Genomic DNA, 26,686 nt, shown 5'->3' with positions numbered 1-26,686 from the left:
ACACAATGCTAGGCATTGCAGAGATATTGAATAATTTGAACAGTTTCAGGAAAACCTACATCCAGTTAGAGGATCCACACACCTGCAAAGTTGTTTATGAACTTTGTCAAGGCAGTTCAGTGCAGTGGTCAACAAAACGGACTACGAACCAGTTATCTTGGCTGTGTGGTCTTGGGAAAGTTACTTGACCCAGTTTCAACATCTTCTGTAAAAGAGGGATGATGCTGCAGTATCTTCCCAGGAAGGCAGTTGTAAAGAACAAATGAGTTAATACATTTGGTTAGAACAGTGCCTGGCACATAATAAGCATGATATGTTAGCTGTTATTATTCCGAGAGAATGAATCTTAAAGAGGCTTTCAAGAATTAGGTACTGCTGTTGTGATGCTAGCTTATCATTTGTCCTATGTAAAAGTTGCTCTTTCTCACATGAGAAGATTGATTAGTAAACAGATACTGCTTTTAAAAGGAATAAATCACAAGACCTCAGATAGCTGTTTTACCTCTATGCCAAAATCCAAATAGCTCTCAAATGTAAGAGATTTGTTCTAATGCTCTTAGGTGAAGATTGAATGCTCCTTTTGTAAAAGGCACTTTATCTTTACCTAGACTTTATTTTTTGATGAATGAAATACAACTTAAGATAACTCATCCTATGCAAATTGACCAAACGGTGGAACGACTGGTGGCTATGACGTGCACTGACCACCAGGGGGCAGCCAGAAGCCGGGCTTACAGCTGGCAAGTGCAGTGGTGGGAGCCTCTCCTGCCTTCGCAGCAGTGCTAAGGAGCAGTGAGCCAAGTAGTAAGGAGCAGTGAGCAGGTGGCTGTAAGGAGCGAGTGGTCCCGGACTGCGAGAGGGATGTCCGACTGCTGGCTTAGGCCTGCCAGGGATAGGGCCTAAGCCGGCAGGTGGACATCCCCCGAGGGGTCCTGGATTGCAAGAGGGAGCAGGCTGGGCTGAGGGACCTCCCCCAGTGCACGAATTTTGTGCTCCGGGCCTCTAGTGATGTTATAAATATCCAAATGGCCGTTGGCAGAAGTAAGGTTCCTCACCCCTGACTTAATTGCTGCCCTGACAGAGCTCACAGCTGGGATCACTAGAGACCACAGTGAAGCTGACATTGGGTATTTTCTTAGAACAAAAGTACTTTGAGACTCCTAGTGAAGGTACTGTGCCAAATAGGGTACTATGATCCTCAGGTAAATAGGGCAGGGACCCTGCCTTCATTTCAATGGTGTTGGGTAACAGGCACTCAAATGTAGTTCAAGGTAGAACATGAGATACGCCAGAAAGGAGGTCTGACTGAAGGGCCTTGTGGGTTCAGAGGAGAGAGGTGACATGCAGTCTACGAGGTGGGGTGGGGCGCCCTTGGGAAAGGCTTCTTTCCTTTTTGCAATCATTCCACCAATTCACTGGGCACTACGAGGTCCCAGCCATGGTGCTAGGTGCTGGGGTGCTAGGGTTTAAGGGTGAAAGAGCCTCAGCCATTCAGGGGCTTCCTGTTAAATGGAGCGAACAAATAATAATACAGGAGTTCTTCAAATCTAAGTGCTATTCACTTTGAGTGTATCCTAATTTTGGAAATGTTAAAATTTGTAAAGAAATTTTAGAATTAATGAATTAAGGTAGTGTAGAGTACCCAGAGTGCTTCCTGTGGACCTGAAACTGTCCTAAGTGCTTACACATAGCAATTCTTACTCAATAAAAAGCAAATTATATACAGTGACAAGTGGCTTGTACCGAGTAGGCTCTTGGGAAACATGGTGAATAAGTAAGTGAATAAATGAATGAATGAATACTAGGAGGATAAACCTTCTGCCCTTCACCCTTAGACCTTCTGGTGGAAAGAGTTCCTTATCTAAGAATTTAGATCTTTACAAATAAATGGTAATTTCAAAACTTTAGTGTTACAAGGAAACAGCCACTAAGAAGTCTCAGCAATGCTCTAAACCACTCCTATTTTCAAAGGCCTTGCTCATATTTACTTGGAACAATGAGCTGAGACAGGAAACTTGAGTCACGTTGCCCTTGCTCCTATATTTTAGCCAGAGCTGAGATTCAAGCCTGACCTTTGACTTGAGTCATGGGCCTTTTGCACTCTTCTTGCCCACCTTGCCTCCAGCCCTGGGCTCCTGCTTTGCCTGTCAGGGGAGATAGACATCTGGATCCTTTAGCTTCTATCCCAGGAGGCTGGTCCCATCCAAAGGGAATTCCACCCAATTCCTGGGTGAGGAGTGTGAGTTGGCCCCTGGCACAGATGCCACAGGAGCTTTAGCTCGTTAGGTTTTTTTAAAAAAATATATATTTTATTGATTTTTTACAGAGAGGAAAGGAGAGGGATAGAGAGTCAGAAACATCGATGAGAGAGAAACATCAATCAGCTGCCTCCTGCACACCCCGTACTGGGGATGTGCCCGCAACCAAGGTACATGCCCTTGACCGGAATCGAACCCGGGACCCTTCAGTCCACAGGCTGACGCTCTATCCATTGAGCCAAACCGGTTATGGCTTGTTAGGTTTTTGATGTGGTTCACAGGATCAACCCCACAAGAGGAAGGTTCTATGTGTAATTTTCCTATTTATCAGATCTGAGGGATCTGTGTTCCTGCCCTCCCAGGACTTGGCCTTCTCCCTACCTCAGTGTCTGCAGGAGCCAAGGCACCCGTTTGTTCTTTTGAAAGGTTGTTAGAATAGCATGAGAATTGGCTTGGCATTGGAGTCTTTATCCCTGACTCAGAACTAGATCACTAAGATGACAAGTCTGTAAAGAAGCCGTAGGTAACTAGTCCCCAGTACCCCTCAAGTGGTCACCTCAACTAAGCAGGAAGTGAAATGATTTCTCAGAGGACAGGCCCCAAGCTTTGTCCATTTTCCATCACAGGCATTTGGGAAATCCGCGGCAGACTCTCGAGTTTGACAAGAAAATTCTTTATTTCGTGAGGACACCCTGGAGTGAACTGGCTCCCATGAGCAGGTTTTCCTAGAATCCAGATCCTACCCGTAGCGATTTCTAAGCAGGTAGATCAGCATAGCAACAATGAGGCCAATCGCAAATAAATCCCAGTATTGTCCAAGGGTATCATCCAATTTTATCCATCTCCATCTCATTGTAAACTGCTGGGAAAAGAAAGACATTTTGTTAGAAAGAAAAAAAATCCAAGCCTCCCACTCTATTCAGGGGAATAGGTCCCTCCATTCCACCACCCAAGAGTTGCTCACTGGATTTTTTTCAGATATTTGGGACCTATTCGAGACAAACTCACATTAAAAAACAGGATATCTCGGAGCAAATGCATAGTCTCCAGTTTCACGAGAGCAAAGAAGACAGGCATATGAGCGTCGGGACTTGTTTGAGCAGCCATGTCATATAACCTCCTGGCCAAGTGAATGTCCTAGAAATAGAACAGCCCATACTCAGTAGTAAACAGCAGCCATTGTGTAAAATATTGTAATTTATCTTGGGTATGCAGCATGGCTCCCCCAAAGATGTTATGTCCTATTCCTTGGAACCTGTGAATATGTTACAGACCTTAAGATAGAGAGATCATGGTCTATCCAGATAGACTCAATATTATTACCTGAGCTCTGAAGCACAGAGTTTTCTCAGGGCTGAGGGCAGGAGAGAAAGTCGGAGAGCTTAGCAGGAGAAGTCAGAAATTCTACACTTGCGAAGGACTCACATGGAGGGCCCCAGGGAAGGAATATGAAGGAATGCAAACAGCCAGCAAGGAGATGGGTACTTAGTCCTATAAGCACAGGAAACTGAATCTGGCCAACAACCTGAATGAACCAGGAGGTGGATGCTTCCCCAGAGCCCCAGTAAGGAGTACAGCCTACACAGAGGACCCCGTCAGCTCACCCACATTCCCGACCCACAGAGACTGTGTGTTGTAGTAAATGTGTGTTGCTTTCAGCTACTAAATTTGTGGTAATTTGTTACAGCAGCCATAGAAAACTAACACAATCTCCAAACACTTTCTTGGATACCCCTGGACCCGATATTAGGTATGATTCCTTTTAAAGGGGTAGGAGAACACTAGACACAGTACAATTCCCTAAAACAAATAACAATACAGATAATAAGCATTTAAAATTCCTAGTTTTCTTCATGTGCTTCTCAGAGCTGACGTTAATAGAATTTAACTGAATAAACCAGTTGCCTGTCTCTTTGTCCTGAAGACAAGGCCTTGGACTCCTGCTTACCTTTGAATTCCCAGTGCTGTATGACATGCTGAGTACATAGTAAAACTCTGGTAATGCCAGTAGAATGAATGAATAAATTATTTTGGTTCTCAGGCTAGAATTGGATTCCTCAAAAGACATACTATATTTTCAGGGACTTTTTTTTTCTTTTTTTTACCATTAACTTCTGTGATGGCACATAAACATTAAAAAAAAAAAGTTTTCACCTGCTGTGGCTTATTTTGGTTCGCTTTATTTTTGCTTTGTTTTCTAAAGCAATGTAGTGAAAAGGCTAAGCAGAGTTGCTTTTAAAGATTGAAGTTCTCTGGGACAGTCCCAGAGTTGTACTTTGCTGGGTGCCTGTGGATTGTTTTCAAAGGAAGGGGAAGAAGAGAGATTTTTCACAAATTGTGGCCGTTCAGTATCTCTTTGTTGTTCTTCTCCATCTCTCAGTACTTCATTACACAGTTCAATAGTTATAAATTCTTGTGACCTGTGCTAAACCATTTCTAGGGCATGTCCTCTCTCAGCTATGTTCTGCTGGTCATTTCTTACATTTTCTCAAAGCTTTGTGGTCCAGTAAATTGATTTGTTGGAGAAAAAAAGAATACTCTTGCTTAAAATACTTGAAATTCGGAAGACTGTTCTGATCAAATCTTCCTGGCAATAGAGAAAATGGATGTCATAAAAAAACAACAACTTTAATTTGTGTCTCTAATCCCAACAAATCCAGTGGGTATTCATTTGAAAGCGCCCTGCAGATTAGAATGGCATGTCACCTGCCCCACAGATGAAAGGCATATTGATTTGAATCATTCAGGGGAAGGCAGCCTTTGCCAGTATCTCAGGCACTCATTCTTATTTGAGGCAGGCAGTAGTTATTAATTTGTTTCTTGAGGCACAATCATCACAATTCAGTCGCTAGGTTTATACTAAAAATAGTGAGAAGTACCTTTAATGCCCAGGCAGCCTCACAATTTATAATGGGGTTGGAGTAGGATAGAAAAGTCTTTAAAATTCCCAAAGAAAGAAATTTTTGAATGCTTGTGGCTAACCAGGGTAACCCATATAAAAGAAATTTTATTACTAGACTCTAGAAAAGACTCCCTATTCTTTAGTCTATTTAATAAAAAATCCAAATAGCTCAACTAAAAAATTTCTTCTGAATAGTGTTTTGATGATGACTAGAGTTCATTAAATAAGTCCATTGCTCTCCTATCCCACTCACACTTAAACTTTCTGTGGTACGTTTGAGTTTATTTCGCTTTAACAGATTCTGTAAAGCAATCACAGATTCTTTTTGAATCAACTTTTTCTAACTAAAATGTCAGGGGTGCCAATGTTCACATGTTCAAATAGCTTCTTATAATTCAAAGACACAGAATTCTTCAGCAATAAAGGATCCGGTTTATGAAAAGTATTCAATTACATAATGAAGGCGCCCCAAAGTGCAACAGCATGGGTGGACCTGGAGATTATTATGCTAGTGAAATAAGCCAGTTAGAGAAAGACAAATATCACATGATCTCATTCATATGTAGAATCTAATGAATGAAATAAACTGATAAACAAAATGGGTCCAGAGGCATGGATGCATGGAGCAGAATGACAGATCTCAGTGAGGAGGAGGGTGGCGAGCACAGGAAGGGATTAACCAAAGAACATATATGCATGTATGCATTACCCATGGATACAGATAACAGTGTAGGGAAGGCCTGAGGTGGGGGCTGGATGGAGGGGGAAAATGGAGAAACATCTGTAATATTGTCAACAATAAAAAATTTTTTTTTATATTGGAACAGGTAATTTTTGAATAATTTATTCTTTTCCTATAAATATAATATATGCTAATTGAAAGAAACTTTGACAATATAGAAGTGAGCAAGTTTTAAAAATCACCTACAATTTCACTGTACAGAGGTAAGTTCTGATAATATTTTATATATATCCCTCCAACATTCCAGCATTTATATCTATACTAGAGGCCCAGCGCATGAATTTGTGCACAGGTGGGGTCCAGCCAGCCCGGCCCCAGTTGGGGAAGATTGGGGCTGGGCTTGTTGGGAGGAGGATATGGTTGGAAGTTGGCCGGCCGCCTGCCACACACACACACCTGTTGTTTTAAAATTTAGGACAGAGTTCCTAGTCATTATCTTAAAATATATACATGATTTATTTCTTTTAAAAAGACTGTCATTGTTTCTTATGCTCCATGTTACAAAAACATTTTAGAACTGGGCCTGACAGTACTGATTCCTCCACCTGAATCAATTTTTCCACCTTTAACATGTTTAAGGCACTTGACTTGTGTGAGCATGCACTGGTGCCATTTTAGGCTTTCACTATAGCTAGGCACATGTTTCTTCCATAGATTGGGATTTTTTTGAAGGCTCTCTTGTTCCTCTCGTACCCTCAGAACCAAATACAGTGCTTCCTGATATAAAACAATTACTGGATAAATATCTGAGGAATAAATAAAGAAAAAAAAGCAAGGCACAGTGCTATAGCAGTATGGAAGGTAGGTATCTTTTAAATCCGAGGTTTCATTGAAGGGCTCATGAAGGGATGATATTGGAACTATTCTTTGAAAAACTTAATGGTCTTCAATGGGAAAACTTAATGTGAGAGATCATTCCAGTAAATGGAGTGATGTGACCAAAGGTCAGGAGAGTTCAAGGTCTTTTGTGGGGGAAGGAAAAGTAGTCTAGAAGGTATATAGAGAAATAGTGGCATATCAAGCCATTATGATCAAGGTAGGGTAGGTCAGGGTAAGAAGTCTGGACTTCATTAGGCAATAGAAAGTCAATAAGATTTATTTTTCTGTTAGCTTGCTTATATTTTTCGTGTGTGTGTGTGTGTGTGTATGTATGTGCATGTTTGGGGGGGGGGGGGGCGGAGAAAGGTGGAGAAATAATGCTACCAAAGTTATTTTTTTATCAAGAATAACCTGATAGTATTTTGTTATATGAGTTATGTATGGATTAACTTAAGTAATGCTTATATCTATAACAAATAACCCCCCAAATAGCAGCGGCTTAACATATTTAGCATTCCAAGTGGGTGCTCCTGTTCGGTGGGGAATTTCCTTCTTGTGATCATTGAGGAACCCAAGCTCCTCCTGCCGTGTTGTTCTGCCTGTCCCTAAAGCCTCTGGGTCTCTCTGTTCAGCCAGTGGAAGGGGAAGGAGACTAGGGAGAAGCTCCATCTACTTCTCAGCCACCTTAGACCAGAAGTGACACCTTCACCTTCACTCCCATTCCTTTGGATGTGACCGGAGCCTGGAGATGCAGCCTCTGACTAGGACACACACAGCAGCAGCGAGACCTCCCTGTGGATGGGCATTACAGGGAACTGGTGGACAGACCTATCTCTGCCACAGACTCAAAGGAAAATACTAGAATGGGAGACTCCTGAGGAGCCTTTACAGAAGCCTATGTGAGTAGAAATTCCAGCCTGAACCAGGATATGGGCAGGAATGGATGGGCATCAGGTTTTGTCCTAGGTTAAATTTCTGAAGTAATTCTGAATCAAGTATAAATTGAGTAAGAGTTTCATAACAACTTGTGAGATGAATATAGAATTATATATAGAATGTAGAATTTCTAAATTTAGAATTGGGAGGTCATCTCCCAACTTCTCCCAGGTAGTTATTTTTTGTTCTCAGAATAATGGTGCAGTCAGCTCTGGGCCACAGTTTAAGTAAAAAACTTATTGAGCTTAATCAGAAGTAGAGAAATTGAGGAGTGAGATGCTTCTCGGTGAGGCTATTAGGATAACTCTCCTACATCACCCTAATCCCAATATTCTTTCCTAAAAATAGATGAGAACCATGACCCATATTTTTCCACTGACTTACTTAGAGTTGATTTATATTTCACCTTCTTCTCCCAGTGGGCTTAAATACAGAGTTTACGAAACCTGATTCCATACTACACCCTTTTTGATTCTCAGAGAAAGCCTAGTAATAATATTATACTCACCTTTCCCACGGGTTTGCACAAGGATTAACTAATAAAGAGGATTTCGAAGTGCCTTGCTGAACAAATGTGTAATCACTGGATGATTTAAGTGCTGTGAAAGCCTGTTCTAATTGTTGTTTTGCTTTCATTAACCATCCCTGGAGCAAGCTCTGGGCTTTTAATTATCAGCATACTCATTTTGAGGATTAGAAAAGGTGGGATCTCCTTGTTAACCTGACTGTGAGATAACAAGATTAATAAACCTGGCACCTGAATACAGTACTTGGTTATTATTTTCTAATTGCTAAACAGAAGGAATTAATAAAGACAAGGAGCAACGGCCCTCATTAACTAAATCTAAAATTTCCATATCCAGGCCTGAGGTTGAGCACACCTGTGCATGTGTACGCCTGTGTGTGTGTGTGTGTGTGTGTGTGTGTGTTTACGTGTAGAGACTTTCTGTAGAAAAATGTCTGTGAATGAGACTGATCAAAGTGCCCTGTGATAAAACAGAAACCCTGACAGAAAAAGAACAGAAACTCAGAGAGAAACTTTAGAGTTTTTTCTAAATGTATGAAATGTATGTTTCGACAATTGTTATTTAACATTGTGAAGCGAGTGCCTAGGGGAGCCATCAGCAGTGACTCCAAGGAGGAAAATCCTCTGACACAGCTCGAGGTGGGGTGGGGGTAGGAGAGTTAATTTGAATTTAATCTATGGGGTGGGGGTCACTTTTATCTTTTATACAAACTACATTCCTCTCACCATGATGGTTGTTTTCCATGGGGAATGATGAAGTAAAGCTTTAATCTTTCTGTAGCTGCTTGGGGCAGGACAGGTATCACTATTCTGTTTTGCAGATGTGGTGACAGAGGGGAACTGGGAGTGGCTCAATAACAGCCAAAGAATCATCTAATACAGCTATACAACCCAATCCCAATACCTCTCACTTCCCATAAACCAGTGGTCGGCAAACTCATTAGTCAACAGAGCCAAATATCAACAGTACAACGATTGAAATTTCTTTTGAGAGCCAAAGTTTTTAAACTTAAACTATATAGGTAGGTACATTGTTATTAACTTAATTAGGGTACTCCTAAGCTGGCCTTTGCTAAAAATGTCCTCAATCTGATTGAGGTACGTTCGCTGAGGTCGACCACTTCCAATTCTCCCATCCACACTCGTCTTGTATACCTGTTTCGTCCATCTCCTTTCGTTCATCCTCTCTATAAGTCCAAACCATCTCAACATACCTTTCTTAATCCTCGACACTACATCTTCTTTCACTCCACAACGTTCCCTAAAATTAACTTAATAAACTTTAAAGTTTTAAGTCTTAGTTAAACTATAGGTACGTTGAATAAAACTTGATATCATACTTAATAACGATATTATTTATTGATAAAATTAAATTCCTTACAATTTACCTTATAATTTCCATAAAATTAAATCATGACAATGACTGACAAACACTAATGTGAACAATGGCCTTGCATCTCCTTGGAAAGTTTGGGTAAGTCAGGTTTGTATGTTGTTTTTAATTTTAGGCACGATTTGCGGACTCGACTAGCACTAACCACTGCACAATGAGACTGCTGACTGACTGGCTCACTCAACTCATACATGAATCGTGCGCACCTCCCCTGCGCTGCGTATCCCTCGGCCCGCCTGCACCGTGTCTCCCATGGCCCGACCGACCGACACTCCCCACTTCTTCTAACGCCACTTCTTCAAAATAGACTTGCCCAGGCCGAAAACCGACTTCTGAGCATGGGCCACGAAGTTTCAATCGCACTGTATGTGCGCACCCGCACGTGGTATTTTGTGGAAGAGCCACACTCAAGGGGCCAAAGAGCCACATGTGGCTCGAGCCACGGTTTGCCGACCACTGCCATAAACACAGGAAGCTTGCAGCTTCTAGAAATGGGGAAAACAGACTGGATTTGGGGTTAATATTCTTTCTACTGCTTAGGGTGCAAGGGCTGATGAAAAGTGATCAGCCAACATGGCCAGTGTTCTCAGTGGTTAAAGCACTGGCCCGTGCACTGAAGGGTGGCTGGTTTGATTTCCTGTCAAGGGCATGTACCTGAGTTGCAGGTTCAATACACGGCCACCGTTGGGGCACATGCGAGAAGCAACCTATTAATATGTCTCTCTCACATCGATGTTTCTCTCTCCCCCACCCACTCTTTCCTCTGTCTCTCTCCCCCACCCTCCCTTCCACTCTTTCTGCAAAGCAGTGGAAAAAATATCCTCGGGTGAGGATGAACAACAACAAGAAAAAGTGATCTGCCCAGAGGCCACAGGGCAGCACAGAAAGGCAGGGATCTCACTGCTGGATTGTTAGGACCTGACCAAGGTACTTTGGTTGCAGTGTAGACCATTAGCCGATGTCACACAGGAAATTCCCTACCTTTAATTCTCAATTACTGGCACAACTGGAAGAAAAAAGAGAGCATTAAAAACAAACAAAAAAAGCACAGAAAAGCTGATAACCTTTCATTATTTGGCTCTGGAAATGCAGCCCAGAATATAAACACTGAAGTGAAATATATCCTTGAGCGTTAAGGATGACACAATGCAAGGCACAGTCTTTCCACAAAACACAAGGAGTCAGGCAGTCCTGGGTTCAAATTCTGACACTACTACTAATCTCTCTGTACTTCAGTTTTTTTATTTTTTTAATATATTTTTATTGATTTCGGAGAGCAAGGGAGAGGGAGAGGGAAAAGGAGAGAGAGATAGAAACATCAATGATGAGAGAGAACCATTGATCAGCTGCCTCCTGCACGCCCCACACTGGGGATCAAGCCCACAATTGGGGCATATGGCCTGACTGGGAATCGAACTGTGACTTCCTGGTTCATAGGTCGATGCTCAACCACTGAGCCACACCGGCCTGGCCTGTACTTTGGTTCCTTGATGTCTACATTGAGGACAATTATAGGGCTTATTTCATTGAGTGGTTCTGTGATTTAAATAACAAACCAATACCTGGCTATTATCATTATTGATATTTAATACCTTTTTCACCCTGTCAAATACTAAAGCCCTTTTCTGCCTTAATTACACTTACTGTCTAAGGCAGTGGTCGGCAAACTCATTAGTCAACAGAGCCAAATATCAACAGTACAACGATTGAAATTTCTTTTGAGAGCCAAATTTTTTAAACTTAAAACTATATAGGTAGGTACATTGTTATTAACTTAATTAGGGTACTCCTAAGGCTTAGGAAGAGCCCCACTCAAGGGGCCAAAGAGCCGCATATGGCTCTCGAGCCTCAGTTTGCCGACCACGGGCCTAAGGGATTTACCCAATATTTCCTTGTTTTGTTAGCTCTTTTTCTTAATGAATATGCCTCACCTCATCGAGTCACATGTAATCTTTGAAGGATGGAGATCTATTATCTTGGGCCTCTCTACAGTGCTGACCACTGTGTCATATACACAGAGGGTGTTTCAGAAGACATTTCTGGATTAATGTCACTTCAGTGTCCACCTCTAACCTAATGTCCACTTTCTCCTTGTTACTAAGAGCTTAAGAGTCAATGGAAAAGGTCACTAGATAGAAGGGAGTCGGGGCAAGGTCCACCAGTATTTCTTGAAAGAAGCATGAATTTATAAATCAAATTGGCCAAGTCTAGATTTATTCTACTCCTTACTATTGTATTTGGGCATAAATGTAGGAAATAACTTCTACCTCAGAGGATTCTTAATAGGGTAAGTAATATGTGTTGGCACATGGGATGAACTTAGCAAATGTTAAGTCTTTTCCTTCCTTTCTCTACATTTTGATGACATCCATGAAATGCAAAACATTTATAAATTTCCCCGTCCTATAGAGCTGCCATTACCAGGTTTGGATTATTACCAATGCAATTACCTTTGTGGTACCTAAACCATGTTCATACATGTAGGCCAGATTGAACATGGCTTGTGCGCTCTGGTATTTATGGGCTGCAATGCTGTAATGTGTGGCTGCTGTTTGATAGTCCTTCTTAGTCCCATAGCCATAGTAATGGTAATCTCCAATTTTCACTCTGGCGAATGCATTGCCTGGTAGAAATATTAGAAAAAAAATATAAATGATTCATGTTCAGTTCCCAGCAACTCAACCTATCCTATCTAATAATAGAGAAACATGGTAATTAGCCGTACCTCCGCTACCTTTCCCATTGGCTAATCAGGGCGATATGCAAATTAACTGTCAACCAAGATGGCGGCTGGCAGCCAGGCAGCTTGAAGTGAACAGGAGGCTTGCTTGCTTCAGTGACGGAGGAAGCCAACGTTCCCCGCCTGCCTTGCCGGCCTCTGAGCTTGCAGTTTAAGAAACATTGTTACAAATATAGAAGCTAAACAAAACCCCAGAAACCTGCTTTCAGCCAGCCGGGCTTCAGCCAGCAGGACCGCAACATTGTTTCAATTATAGAACAAACGCAGATCCCTGCTTTTAGCCAGCCGGGATCTCAGAGCTGGAGTTAGCAAGACCGCAAAAGTGTTACAATTATAGAACCCAAACAAACCAGATACCTGCTTTCAGCAGCCGAGGCCTCAGAGCTGGAACCAAGCCTCAGAGCTAAAGCTGGCCCAGAATTAAAAAAAAAGAAAAAAAGGACAGGTTGGGAGCTTCAGTCACCCGCCAGCCTGAAAACGGCCCTCAGCCCCTCACCCAGACTGGCCAGGCACCCCAGTGGGGACCCCCACACTGAAGGGGGTGTGACCAGCTGCAAACAGCCATCATCCTCTCATCCAGGCTGGCCAGGCACCCCAGTGGGGACCCCCACCCTGATCCAGGACACCCTTCAGGGCAAACCAGCCGGCCCCAACCCATGCACCAGGCCTCTATCCTATATAGTAAAAGGGTAATATGCCTCCTAGCACCGGAATCAGCAGAGCAGCGAGGCCTCCCGGCACCAGGATCAGCGTGACAGGGGGCAGCAACCAAACCCCCCGATTGCCCTGCGGCTGTGTGAAAGGGCGCGGGGCCACAACCTCCCTATCCGCCCTGCTCTGTTCGTGACAGGGGAAGGCGCCCCAACCCCCTGATCAGCCCTGCTCTGTGCCTGATAGGGGGGAGCTCCCCAACCCCCTGATTGCCCTGCGGCTCTGTGTGTGACAGGGTGCAGCGCCCCAACCCCTCCCCGCCCCCCCGCCCACGGGCCCTGCTCTGTGTGTGACGGGGTAGAGCCATAACCTTCCCATCGGCCCTGCCCTGAGTGTGACAGTGACGGCGCCCCAACCCCCTGATCGGCCCTGCTCTGTGGGTGATAGAGGGCAGCGCCCCAACCCCCTGATCCACCCTGCTCTGTGTGTGACAGGGGGCGGTGCCCCAACTCCCCTATCGGCCCTACTCTGTGAGTGACAGGGGGGAGCTCCCCAACCTGCTGATGCGCCCTGCTCTGTGCGTGACAGGGGGGAGCACCTCAACCCCCTGATCGGCCCTGCTCTGTGCGTGACAGGGGGCAGCGCCCCAACCCCCTGATTGGCCCTGCTCTTTGCGTGACAGGGGGTGGCACCGCAACCTCCCGATCTGCCCTGCTCTGTGCATGACAGGGGGCGGCGCCCCAACTCCCCAATCGGCCCTGCTCTGAGCCCAACCAGGGGCTGCACCTAGGGATTGGGCCTGCCCTCTGCCACCCGGGAGCAGGCCTAAGCCAGCAGGTCATTATCTCTCGAGGGGTCCCAGAATGGGAGAGGGCACAGGCCGGGCTGAGGGACCCCCTCTCCCCCCCGAGTGCACAACATCAGGCAACCCAGGAGGCAAATTTTTGTGCACTGGGCCTCTAGTCCTATCTAGTAATAGACAAACATGGTAATTAACCGTAACTTCGCTACCCTTCCCATTGGCTAATCAGGGCGATATGCAAATTAACTGCCAACAAAGATGGCGGTTAACGGTCAACAAAGATGGCAGTTAATTTGCATACATAGGCGCAATGATGGGAGGCCATAGGGGAAGGACGGTGATTGGAAACACAGGCGGCAGGAAAGAGCTGGGAGGCACTGCCCCTGGCCCTGGATTGGAGAACCGGCCGCCTTTGCCCGCCCCCCTGCCGGTGACCGGAGAAGCCGGAGGGGGGCAGGGAAGAGGCAGGTGCCCGCCTCTTCCCTGGCCGCCCCTGCCAAGGATGAGCAACCGGAGATCCCACAGCAGGAAAGGGCGGCCTGCAGCCAGCCCCCCTGTGCACCTGCCTGCCCATGGGATCGCCGATGCAATCCCACAGCAGGAAAGGGGGGCCTGCAGCCAGCCTCCATGTGCGCCTGCCCGTGGGATCGCAGCGGCGATCACAGAGCAGGAAAGGGCGGCCTCTAGCCCGCCTCCGTGTGCGACTGCCTGCCCATGGGATCGCCGATGCAATCCCACAGCAGAATAGGGAGGCCTGCAGCCAGCCTCCATGTGCGCCTGCCTGTGGGATCGCCCGGAGATCATGGAGCAGGAAAGGGTGGCCTCTAGTCAGCCCCTGTGTGCGCCTGCCCCTGGGTCGCCCTGGCGATCCCACAGCAGGAAAGGGCACCCCACCCTGGCCACAGCTCAAGGGAGAGTACAACATGCAGTGGAGGCCAAGAGCCTGAGAGATCAACAGAGAGGGGGACCTGCTCCAAGCCTCCAGGGTGTGGCCGGGGGCAGGCCCCCAGCAGACACACACACACACACACACACAAACACACACACACGGGACACCTGCACCGAGCCTCTGCTGCCAGACTGTGGCCATCAGTAGGACATCCACTGAGGTCTCCCGGACTGAGGGGCAGGCTTGGCTGAGGGAACCCCATCCCCAGTGCACGAATTTCGTGCACTGGGCCTCTAGTCCTATATAATAAAAGAGAAACATGCAAATTAGCCATCCCTCTGCTATGCTCAAGCCACACCCACAAGCCATACCTACAAGCCACACCCACCAGTCAATCAGAGTGTCTATGCAAATTAACCCAACAAGGCAACCCAGGAGGCAACCCAGGAGGCAACAGTGGCTTCGGCCGCGGGCTCTCAGGACCTTCGCAGGCCTGGGAGATGAGGCCGTAGCCACGCCCACGTGCTCCCAAGACCTTTGCCAGTCCAGGAGATGAGGCTGCCCGCACCTAGCCATGCCTGCGGGCTACTGGGACCTTCGCAGGCCAGGGAAGCAAGGCCATAGCCACACTGGCGGGCTCCTAGGACCTTCGCTGGCCCTGGGAGGAGAGGCTGTAGCCACACCCGTGGGCTCCTGGGACCTTGCCGGCGGAGAGCGGGAGGTTTGGCGGACTTGGCAGAGCAGGAGACCGCTGGACATAGAGCAGAGTGAGAGAGAGGGCAATCTGGAAAATGTATATCATTTGGACAGACTTTCCCTTTGCTACAACATCAAGTAAATTCCCCATCAGATGGTTTTTCATCAGAGAAATTTAGTGATAGGCAAAATTCACATCAAACAGTCATTCCACCACAACTATGTTCGAGAATTGCATCCTCATGTACTCCATTTTCGCTGAGAAGGCAGTTCTTACCGGTATTGGTAGTACTTGTTGATGACTGTTCTCTAGACATATTCTGTCGTCACCACCACCTTCTTTCAACTTCAAAGGCACATTGGTCTTTAGACATTTTCTGTCGATAACACCGGTGTTTTTTGGCATCAGAGCAACGTTTTTCCAGTAGCTGGTGGTCAGATACATCCTGTCGCAGGCGCCACCTTCTTTCAAGATCAGACGCACGCTGCTCTGCAGACATTTTCTGTCGATAACGCTGGCATCTTTATGCTGCAGAGCTACGTTGTATCAACAGTTGTTCTTTAGACATAGTCCCACCTCTCTACTGTCAAGGTCTAAGATGCAGGTGAATGAGAGTCCTGGCTGTCAGGCAACTGAGAGCAGTCTGACCAATGGCTGATTCTGGCTGATTCTGTGGGGGTGGGACTTCCTCTTCCCTGTTGTCAGTTTCCACAGCTGTGATGAGGAAGCTGGTGTGACAGAGGGAGCTGTGCCCTCTAAGCTGCCCTCTCTCTCGCTCTGCTCTATGTCCAGCGGTCTTCTGCTCTGTCAAGTCCTCCAAACCTCCCGCTCTCTGCTGGCAAGGTCCCAGGAGCCCGCAGGCGTGGCTAGGCACGGGCAGCCTTGACTCCCAGGCCTGAGAAGGTCCTGGGAGCCCATGGCTGCGGCCGCTGTCGCCTCCTGGGGCGCCTGACACCTGCATATGCAAAGTAACCACCATCTTTGTTGGGTTAATTTGCATAGTCACTCTGATTGGCTTGTGGGAGTGGCTTGTGGGTGTGGCTTGGGCATAGGAGAGGGACAGCTAATTTGCATGTTTCTCTTTTATTATATAGGATTCTTTTCCCTGACTTCCATTATCAAATCCATCCCCAAGTTGGTTCTACCTCTAAAACATACCTATTTCTTTTTTTAAAAAAATATATATTTTATTGATTTTTTACAGAGAGGAAGGGAGAGGGATAGAGAGTTAGAAACATCCCTGAGAGAGAAACATCCATCAGCTGCCTCCTGCACACGCCCCACTGGGTATGTGCCCGCAACCAAGGTACGTGCCCTTGACAGGAATCGAACCTGGGACCCTTTCATCTGCAGGCCAACGCCCTATCCACTGAGCCAAACTGGTTAGGGCCATACCTATTTCTTATATTCTCCTCCGCCATCTAGTCCAAGCCTGGAGTACTACAATAGCTTCCAAAGTGTCCTTCTATTAATCTCTTCTCCATACAACAGCCAAGATGATCTTTAAAAATGTAAAATTAAATAATGTTATTCCCCTGTGCTAAATCCCCCCAGTGCTTCAGTTTGCACTTGGAATGATTTCCAGATGTCTTACCTGACCTACAAGTCATACTTTCTCTGCCTCCCTGACTAGCTAGCCTTCTCACATGTCACTTTCTTGATATCCTCTAGCCTTCCTAATATTCCTTAAACACACTTGAGTTCATTTGTATGATCTGACGTATATCACTAAGGGCTACAGGACTCCTTCCAAATTCCATTTGGCCTAGTTCAATGCCTAAAATCCTTTGGAATTGATTATTTTGGGTACTGAAGTTAATTTTTCAGAATCCTCTATTAAAATGTAACACCACGAGCCATCTTTAGCCCTTTCTGAGTAGAGGTAACGTCATAAAATCCTTAAGCTTCCAAGACATTAGTTATCAGGGTTTGCTTCCCAGGTACTTCAAAATGTACAGGTAGCTGGCAGCAAGACCGTACAGAAGCAATGCCCCAAAGACCGGTCTGCAGGGACCTAGAGAGGTAAGAGGCCCCAGGAGCCCTGTGAGAAACCCACTCAATCTCTAATTTTGCCCAAAGCTGCCTTCCTTTGACTCCAAGATTCCTTCTGGGCCATAAACACAAAAGGACAGGACTTCTGTGTACTTCTGAGCTGTACAAGCAGTAAGCAGGACCCCTGGAATCTCTAAGAATAGAAGGCAGTAAACAGCAGGGTCTCCAGAGGACTCAGCTGCACCCTAATTAGGGAGATAACTGGGGGCATGTGGGGATCCCGACAGGCTCCCAGGGGTCACTTGACAAGGGTAGGGATTTCCCCTTCAATTTCATAGTCACAGGACGGTGGTGATTGAGTCCTGATGGCTCACCACCCTCCTCACACACAATAACTGCAGAAAGAAGTACCACCAGTGACTGAGTAGAAACTTTCATTATCAGATTTCCTAACTGATTAGAAACTTTCATTATCAGATTTCCTAACCTCAAGGGAGCCACATCTTTGCGGATACTCATGCCTGACCTCTCTTGTGACAGGTAATTATTTTTAGCGGCCTAACATTCTTATGTTGGTGAATTCTGTTTAATATTAATGTCCCCTCATTTTCTTTTGTGTATGTGTATCTGTCATTTTTCCTTTTTATTGAATTTATTGGGGTGACACTGGTTAACAAAATGATACAGGTTTCAGGTGCACAATTCCACAATACATCATCTGTACACTGTATTGTGTGTTCACCACCCCGAGTCAAGTTTCCGTCCATCACCATTTACTCCCTCTCCCCTCATTTTCAATGGCTCTTTTCCTTGGTGCAATTTTCACACCATTTCCTGGCTTTGAATAAACAAGTATTTGTTGAAATTGGGCTAATTTGCCATAGCTGAGAGGTTGCTGGTGTTGTTTCCCCACTCCAAACAAGGTCTTTATTACATTTAGAAAATATAGACTTCTTTTTTAGGGAATTTCTCACTAAAATTGGCTGGATGGCTTGCTGCTGTGTTACCAGCTCAGCTGGGTGTGAGGAGGCACCACTGTGACTTTTTCTTCTGCCTCATATTAACATCAGCTGAGAATCATTTTTTATCCCATTCCCTTCTTGTAGAAAAGGGTGATTTGGACTCAGCATGAGATGATTTTAAGAAACTTAATTGGAAGCAAAATTGCTCTCTTACTGCAAGAGAGTTCCTCACATATCCAAATGCCAACAGTGACAGCTTTGCAGTATCTCTCCACTCTCAGTAATATAATTGTAGGGAAAGAATGGAATGAGACATACTGATGCAAATGCTACTTGTCAAAGCTTCCCCACCAATGCTATCTTAACATTCCTTCTGGCATGTGAGCATGTGATCCCTATAAGCGGGGCTCCAGGAAGGGAAGATGATCTGGCCAATTAACTCTGTTGTTTTTTGTTTGTTTTCTGATGCTAACATGCTAATGGTTATAATAAAGATCTGAAGTTTGTGGCAATCATCAATGTGATATTTTAAAAGAGAAATCAAGCAAGTCTTAGATCCGTAAGTAATTTTACCTATAAACTAATTGAGACATAACATAGACCACACTTTTGATTAAATTCAGAAAAAACTCAGCAAATGAGTGACTGAAGCCAGACCAAGAAAACTGGATTCTTGAGTAAAACTGTCATGTGTCAAACAACTTTTCTGGTGCCACCGAGACAGAGCCACAGAAGAATTCATATGGTTTGCTAAACTGAGACTTGGAGAATAACAAAGAAAAGAAAATGTTGGAAATGACCTGTAACCAAAGGCTGATCCTAACATCAGTACAATCTGAAATAGCACCTACTTGTGCACCTTTTTGCCTATTGCCCAAGAACTCAGCTGGAGCAAATAAGATGAATAATGGTGGACAGGGAACAGGTAGGTGCTCATTTTTATCTGGTTCTATACCTTGAATGGCAGCTCGATTCCACAGGAGAAGTGCCATTGGATACATCTTCTCTTTTTCAATAATTTTAGCCTTTTCTAAAAAAAAAAAAAAAAGGAGACATTCCATTAGGAAGACTTAAAATACCCCTGAAATAAAATCATATATGAATATGTATGATTAGGGAATTTTAACTTATCTTACTAGATTCCAAAATGAATGCTGAATTGCTTTGAGCTACTTCATACCCCATTTCTGCAAGTAGTGCATACTGAACAAGAGAAGAATCTATATCACCATCCTTATAGGCAAAGTATGCTGTCAGGAATTTCTCAGCCCAGTGGCCTAGTTCACAGACACCTTTATAAAGCTGTATGTGGGAAAAGAAATCAAGCAGACTAGTTAGACAATATACTTCATTCCAGGTAAAAGATAAATGACATCAGTCTTCAGCTCCTGCTGGCTGGTCAGGCAAGCATTTCCAGTCTAAAGGATGGCTTTTGCAAATTATTTAGGGTTAAGAGTTAATTCCTTTTATAGACTCAAAGATTACAAGTGCATTTTTTTTTTTTTTTTGGTCTTGAGCTGAAACTTCCTGAGGCTTATTTTATGTTTTGTAATGAACTTTCCTGACTTACAGGTGATCTGGCAGGACAAGACTACATTGACTTCTGTTTTTTTAAAAGGGCCTTTCTGGGCACTGCTGCTCTGCAAGGGCGAGTTATAAGGTCACAGCTGATAGGGAAAGGAGAGAATGAAGGGAAGAAAGTGCCTGGGGCTGTAGGTGACATAATCACAAGGGAGCTGTGAGAGTTCTATGGGGACAAATGTCAACTTAGCTGAATAGCCCTTATGTAACCAAAAGAGGTTAGCCATACATAATTCATTAGGAAGTTGGCAAAGGAGCAAATCTAAAGATAGATTATTAGCTGGCAGCTTTTGAACTGAGTTTCAGAGGGGCCAGATTGCAACATGGATATATTTATATTTGTGCAGCTGAAGTATTTAATAAATCAATAAAGGGCATTAAGATCCTAAAAGCATTCTTTTGAAAAGTACATCACTGGCTCAGGCTGAAATAATTCACTTTGTCATCCAAATCATCAAATACCTAAAGACCCTGCTTTTTGGGAGGAAGTGAACTACATTTTCCAGGCTCGATCAAGCCTTTTGATTCCCAAATTGCATTGCCTAATCCCACTGGAAGTGCCAAATTGTCCTGGTGATTTGATTGAAAGCTGAAACAGAGCTCCTTAACTGCATTTGAGGGAGCTCTGAACTTGATGAAAAGCCAAATGCAAGAGGAGAGGGATCATTTCTTTTTCTCCATTTCCAACTTGAGTTACATCAGTGCATTTCCTCCCTAACCAATGTCAGTGCTCACATTGCCAACTGGGAGCAAAGAGGTGATATCTATAAAATCAAAGGCACCAACAATTTAAGGGCAGTATAGCCTCTTCTGTATGATAAATGAAAAGTGCTTTCAAAACATCTCATTATTTACCTCCACAGCAGTTCTGCATGACCTTAACACTCCTGCTCCGGTCGCGTACATCTCAGCCAGGTAATAGATGGCGAGGGGCTGCCCACTCTGAGATGCCAAATAAAAATATTTGAAGGCAAGTTTATAATCCTTCCATACTCCAGAGCCAGCTGAAAAGTAAAATGATTTTGAGCCATCTCTTATTTATTTTTTACATTATAATCGATGGATATATGGTCATAGTGATGCCTGCTATATCAAATAGGATGGGAAAATCCAACCCAAAGTTAAGCTGTTCTAGTGCCACTGTTTTTTGTTTTTTTTTTGGGAAGGTGGTGGTGGTGGTGGTGGTGATTTTGATTATAAGAGTATAGAAATCCTTGTTCTTGACCCATTCAGAAAACTGAAGGACTGTTTAGTTTCATGAAAATATCTTCTCAATATGAAAAGGAGACCAAATGCTGGTCTCTGAGGACCAGAGCCCCACCATGATGTATCTCTGCATCCTTGTCATCTTTATACCAGGAGACCAGTATAGTTCCTCCCAGCCATAACTATGGAGTTTGCAGCAGGCAAATCCCAGCTCCAGGGGGCTCTGCTGGGACTCAACTCATGGTTGAGCAAGGGGCAGAGAATCAATATACTCCCAGCAGCTGGGATTTTTGTCTTGGCTCTCTCTTTTGTGAGTTGGGCACCTCTAGGCACTCCATTTGCAAAAGGAGGAGCTATCCTTAGTTGGTCCTTAAATTCCTCTCCTGCATTAACATTTAATAGCCTTCAGAAGTATGTCATGTAAAGGCTACTAGCAAAGGCTCTAGACTCCAGGCAGATTGCTTGGTTTTGAATCCCAGTTCACTGAGATCTTGGCCAAGATTTTTAACCACAATATAGCTCAGTTTTCTCATCTATAAATGGTGGAATACCCACTAGAGAACTAAATGCGTTAATACATATAAAGACTAATAAACTTTAGCTGTTACTAGTACTGTTATTCTAGAAGCTTAAGGAGTCTGATGGATCCTGAGCCTGTGACTTGGAAAGAACTAGAAGAATAAGGGCATGTTAGGCAAGCCCCCAAGACAGTGCAGAACAGGCCCTGCCCCAGCTTCTGTGGAAAATGCCAGCCAACTTTTTGGCCAGATCTGACCTCCTTGATGATGTGGTCTGCAGCTTCGCCACCCCCAACTCTGACGGGAAGGACTTAATGGGAAGACTCACATTGTTCAGATTGCCTGGTACTTGTCTTGGCCACCCTCGGTCCTCTCTTAGTCCCCACGGAGATGATGACAGAACTTCATGGTTTTCTGAGACCTCCTACCCCAATCACTCTATCTTTTTTCTCAGATCACAACTTTGTACCTCCTAACTCACTGAAGAAACCCTCGCTTTGTCTTTCCTCTTGCCTCTTTCCTGTGATCCCCAGATTTACATATGCATCATTCTGCCTTCCTGCCTTCATCTTTGAGGATGAGAAGTCCCTCCTCTCTGTGAAGTATACAGATCCTAATGCCACTCCACTTTTTCCAGAACCCCTTTTCATCAATTATCTCATTTCTCCCATGATTCATTAACCATCTCTATTGGCTGGCTTTATTTCCTCTGTCAAAAATTATACTCATAACTCTCACCATCTTAAAAACAACTCCCTCTTAGTTTTCAGTCCCCTTCATGCCACCATCACAACTCTCTCCTTACATTTAAAGGTGCAGTACTTCCAAGAATATTTTTATTTCACTGTCCCCTCACAGTTCAACCCATTGTATCTGGCTTCTACACCAACCTGTCCAATAATCTCACTAACATCCTCAATATTGACAAGTCCCATGGATACTCAACTCCTCTTTTTTAAAATTGAGAACCAGGCTTCTTGCTGCATTCAGAAGGATGCTCACTCATTTACTCTTTCTTGAAAGTTCCATCCTTTGGCTTCCTTAAGATAACCCCCCTCTCCCTACCTCTGACCAAGCCTTTCCAGTCTTCTCTGTTCATCATTTTAATGGCACTGAGGATCACCATATTTCCAACCATGGTCCACTGCTTCTCCCTCTCACACTTTCATTTGCAACCTCAGTTATTCTTAACAAACACCTGCAAGCTGATGTTTGTCATGTCCCAAATGTTTTTCTCTAAGTTTGACCTTTCTTGTGAATTTCTTTTTAAAAAAATATATTTTTATTGATTTCAGAGAGGAAGGGAGAGGGAGAGAGAGAAACATCAATGATAAGAGAGAATCAGTGATTGGCTGCCTCCTGCACACCCCCTACTGGGAATCAAGCCTACAACCCTGGCATGTGCTCTTCACTGGAATCGAACCCTGGACCCTTTAGTCCACAGGCTGATGCTCTATCCATTGAGCCAAACCAGCTGAGTTTCATACTTGCTTCTGGGTATATGTAGTATTGGATATCACAAGGCAACTCAACCTTTTCAAAGGGGTGTTTCCTGACTCTGCACCTCTTTGCCTACTCAAATTGCTGCCTGAATGTTCTATCTAAACCACACATACCAGTCCTTTGATTTTTGTTTAAAAAGGAGCAAAGTTAATAATCATATTCATAGCACTTACAGTAGTACATGAAGCCTAATTGAAACTGTGCGTTGGGCCATCCTTTCTCTGCAGCTTTCTGAAAGTATTTAAGTGCTTCACCATAATTCTGCAAGATAATTACACTCTATTATTCAGAGGTAGAGATATAACTCCATGGTAACAATTGCCTTCTACTTAAAAAAAAAAGAGTATAGATAATGCCCTTTGTGATTTAGGCTAATTAAAATAGTATCAGAAGTATTATACATTTTGTTTCATTATTAAATTATGTTAGGAAATAATTATCTCATTTTCAATGTAAATTATGACTTTTCCTACATTGATAGTAAGTTTTGTTAGACATTGGGGAAGGTCACTCAAAGACAGAGGTTATCAAAATTTGTCTATCAAAAAAATCCTCAGGAGTTAGATGATTTCTAAGGTTACTATTACATTTGGCTATCATTCCTTAGGTAATGATTAGGGTTTGTAATTCTTGTCACAAGGCTATTCTATGTTTCTTTGGCAAACATTTCACTAGATTATTTTATTCTCTATTATCAGATGTGATAGTTTGGCAAACCAGGTAATAGACACTAATTTTTTTTTTAAATTAATCAATGACCATGAATTTTACTTTATAAGTTGCTAGAAACATGTTGAAAAGATAATGAAATTATTTAACTTACCACAGGAACGCCTTTTCCATAAAAATAAAGAAGACCAAGCCCATGAAGACCAATTGCATTACCCTAAAACAGTTTTAAAAATCCAAGTTAAGTTTCAGAAGAATTCATGGTAAATAAAATTACTGAAAAATCATTCAAAATATTTGAAATTCACCCATAGTGATTAATCAAGGCAGTTTAATCATGCAGTTGGCAAGTTATTCTGACCCTCTCTAGTTTCTCCTTTCAGACCTTCATAACTCCCTCTGACTGAAAAAAAGAAGAGGGTAATGAAAGTCAAATCTTTCCTCCATTCTTTCATTCAGATTTCATTTATTGCTCTCCTTGTATGTGACTCCTTAAGAGGCATGGGGCAGAGGAGGGAGGTGAAAGGTAGAAGATGAATAAATCATGATCCTTGTCTTAGAAAGTTCATAGTTAGTGGGCTCTAACTCACTAGGTAGCTCTTATTACCTTAAAGTGCTCATGTCAAATGTGGTAAGTCCTATAATAGAATGTGGTGGGTTCCTAGAAGAGGGATACTCAACTGCCTGGATCAGCTTAGGGTCTGAGGGACTTGAGTTGTCAGACTTAGCTACATTTGAGCTTCGTCTCGGACTATATATAGGAGTTTTCAGGAAGGGAGAAGTCTATCCAGACACTTGTTATCTGCTTTGGTCAAAGGAGGTTACCACAAATGGCCAAATAACATTTTAGTGTGTGAATTTCAATCAAGTCATTATGAATGGTCAAGCATTGTTGGTATATGTTACCGTATGCAAATATACCTTATGGAAGGAGTACTTAGCATTTTAGCATTTAGCACATATTCAAATATACACTGAGTGGCCAGATTATTATGACCACCTGACGTTTGTAGGCAAATTAGCTATAATTTCACGCTGAAGTTGCTAGAGGGCCAGACCATTATAAATAGGGAAGCAGGTTGTTTACCATGACAGTAGAAGTGATTTTTTTCTGAAGATATGAATAAACAATGCGATTTAACAGCCTTTGAACATGGGATATATATTATTATGAGTGGCCAGATTATTATGACCACCTGACGTTTGTAGGCAAATTAGCCTTACACTGCATCGTATGGGATATGGAAGCCCAAGGCCTGTTTGAACACCTTTGCTATCTGCAGTTACCAAGATAAAACATCTCCAATTTGCACAGGAACACAAGGATTGGACAGTCGAACATTGGAAAAAAGTCATGTGGTCCGATGCATCACGTTTCCAGTTGCATCATGCAGATGGCAGAGTGAGAATTTGGTGGAAACAGCATGAAAGCATGCACCCCACATGCATGAGTACAACCCTTCAAGCTGGTGGGGCAGTGTTATGGTTTGGGGCATATTTTCCTGGCATGATTTGGACCCTTTAATTCGTGTGGAACAACCTCTGAATAGCACAACATACCTAAGTATCGTTACTGAACAAGTTCATCCTATCATGTTGATGGCATATCCCAATGGAGATGGCTTCTTCCAACAAGACAATGCGCCATGCCATTGCTCGAATTGTGCAGGAGTGGTTTCAAGAACATGAGGGAGACTTTACCTTGCTTAGGTGACTCCCACCCCACCTAAGATCTCAATCCAATTGAGCATTTGTGGGACCAAGTTAAAAGAGCCATCAGGCAGCTGGTTCCACAACCATCAAATCTCACAGAATTGGTCAGTGCTTTTCATCAGGCATGGTGTCAGATTCCTCGAATCACCTTTCAACATCTTGTGGAGTCAATGCCAAGAAGAATCACCGCAGTATTGAAGGCAAAAGGTGGCCCAACAAAGTACTGACGGGGTGGTCATAATAATCTGGCCACTCATAATAATATATATTCCACGTTCAAAGGCTGTTAAATTGCATTGTTTACCCATATCTTCGGATAAAAATCATTTCTACTGTCGTGGTAAACAACCTGCTTCCCTATTTATAATGGTCTGGCCCTCTAGCAACTTCAGCATGAAATTATAACTAATTTGCCTACAAACGTCAGGTGGTCATAATAATCTGGCCACTCAGTGTATTTATGTTTAGCATATTAATCATTGATGAAAGTAACTTCCCTACCAGAAAACTCAACTTTTTCTTTCTATCTGCCATCATGCATTTCATCCTGTAGTAACTGAGTAAGGAGCCACACTTGGCCACTTGGCTTTCATTCAGCAGATCTGGAGGATTGTTTTATTGGTTTATGGTATTTCCTCAGGAACTTTCCTCAGGAACTAGTTCTAATAGAAAACTCTCCAGAATTCTTATCACCTAAATGTAATTATTGTGGGTAAAGCCAGAGTACTCCTCAGTGATACAGGAATAGCACATAACTACAGAAGGCATAGTTAAAAGACTACTTTAAGATTCCAAAGTTTGGGCCTATGAATATGAAAGGGCCAGCTATTGTAAGAGTTCTTAAGAGTTGTGCACCTGTATTTAAAGCAGGTGGTATATGTCTGCTTTTTTAAAAAAAAAATATTTTCATTGATTTCAGAGAGGAAGGGAGAGGGAGAAAGAGAGAAACATCAATGATGAGAGAAAATCATTGATCAGCTGCCTCCTGCATGCCCCCTAATGGGGACCAAGCCTGCAACCCTGGGCATGTCCCCTTGACCGGAATCAAACCTGGGACTCTTCAGTCCACTGAGCCAAACTGACTAGGGCTATGTCTGCTTTCTTGTCTCTTCTCCCTGACAACATCTACTTGTGGTCTTAGGAGTACTGTAATAGTCTGGTCTGGGGATAGTAATGCCTGGTGTGAT

General features: G+C 43.7%; 1 protein-coding gene across 3 annotated transcripts in view; it reads right to left on the bottom strand.

The window, feature by feature from the left end:
• Nucleotides 1–2,997: 2,997 nt before the first annotated feature.
• SEL1L2 (SEL1L2 adaptor subunit of SYVN1 ubiquitin ligase) overlaps nt 2,998–26,686 on the bottom strand; it is a 65,155-nt gene continuing 41,466 nt past the window's right edge. Inside the window, exons 10-17 of one of the 3 annotated variants that reach the window (XM_070421438.1) lie at nt 23,941–24,003; nt 23,291–23,378; nt 20,746–20,894; nt 19,446–19,611; nt 19,265–19,339; nt 12,027–12,199; nt 3,267–3,395; nt 2,998–3,117 (exon numbers count right to left, since the gene is read on the bottom strand). In XM_070421438.1, coding sequence (XP_070277539.1) covers nt 2,998–3,117; nt 3,267–3,395; nt 12,027–12,199; nt 19,265–19,339; nt 19,446–19,611; nt 20,746–20,894; nt 23,291–23,378; nt 23,941–24,003 — 963 coding nt within the window. Of the gene's footprint in view, nt 3,121–3,266; nt 3,396–12,026; nt 12,200–19,264; nt 19,340–19,445; nt 19,612–20,745; nt 20,895–23,290; nt 23,379–23,940; nt 24,004–26,686 lie in introns of all 3 variants that reach the window. The other 2 variants (XM_070421439.1, XM_070421437.1) reach the window with 2 other exon arrangements.

Source organism: Myotis yumanensis, unplaced genomic scaffold, assembly GCF_028538775.1.
Source record: "Myotis yumanensis isolate MYYU_CA2020_CCGP unplaced genomic scaffold, mMyoYum1.0.hap1 SCAF_7, whole genome shotgun sequence".
Classification (NCBI taxonomy): domain Eukaryota; kingdom Metazoa; phylum Chordata; class Mammalia; order Chiroptera; family Vespertilionidae; genus Myotis; species Myotis yumanensis.
Note: the sequence above shows the minus strand (reverse complement) of the source record. Positions and strands in the feature narration are given on the sequence as shown.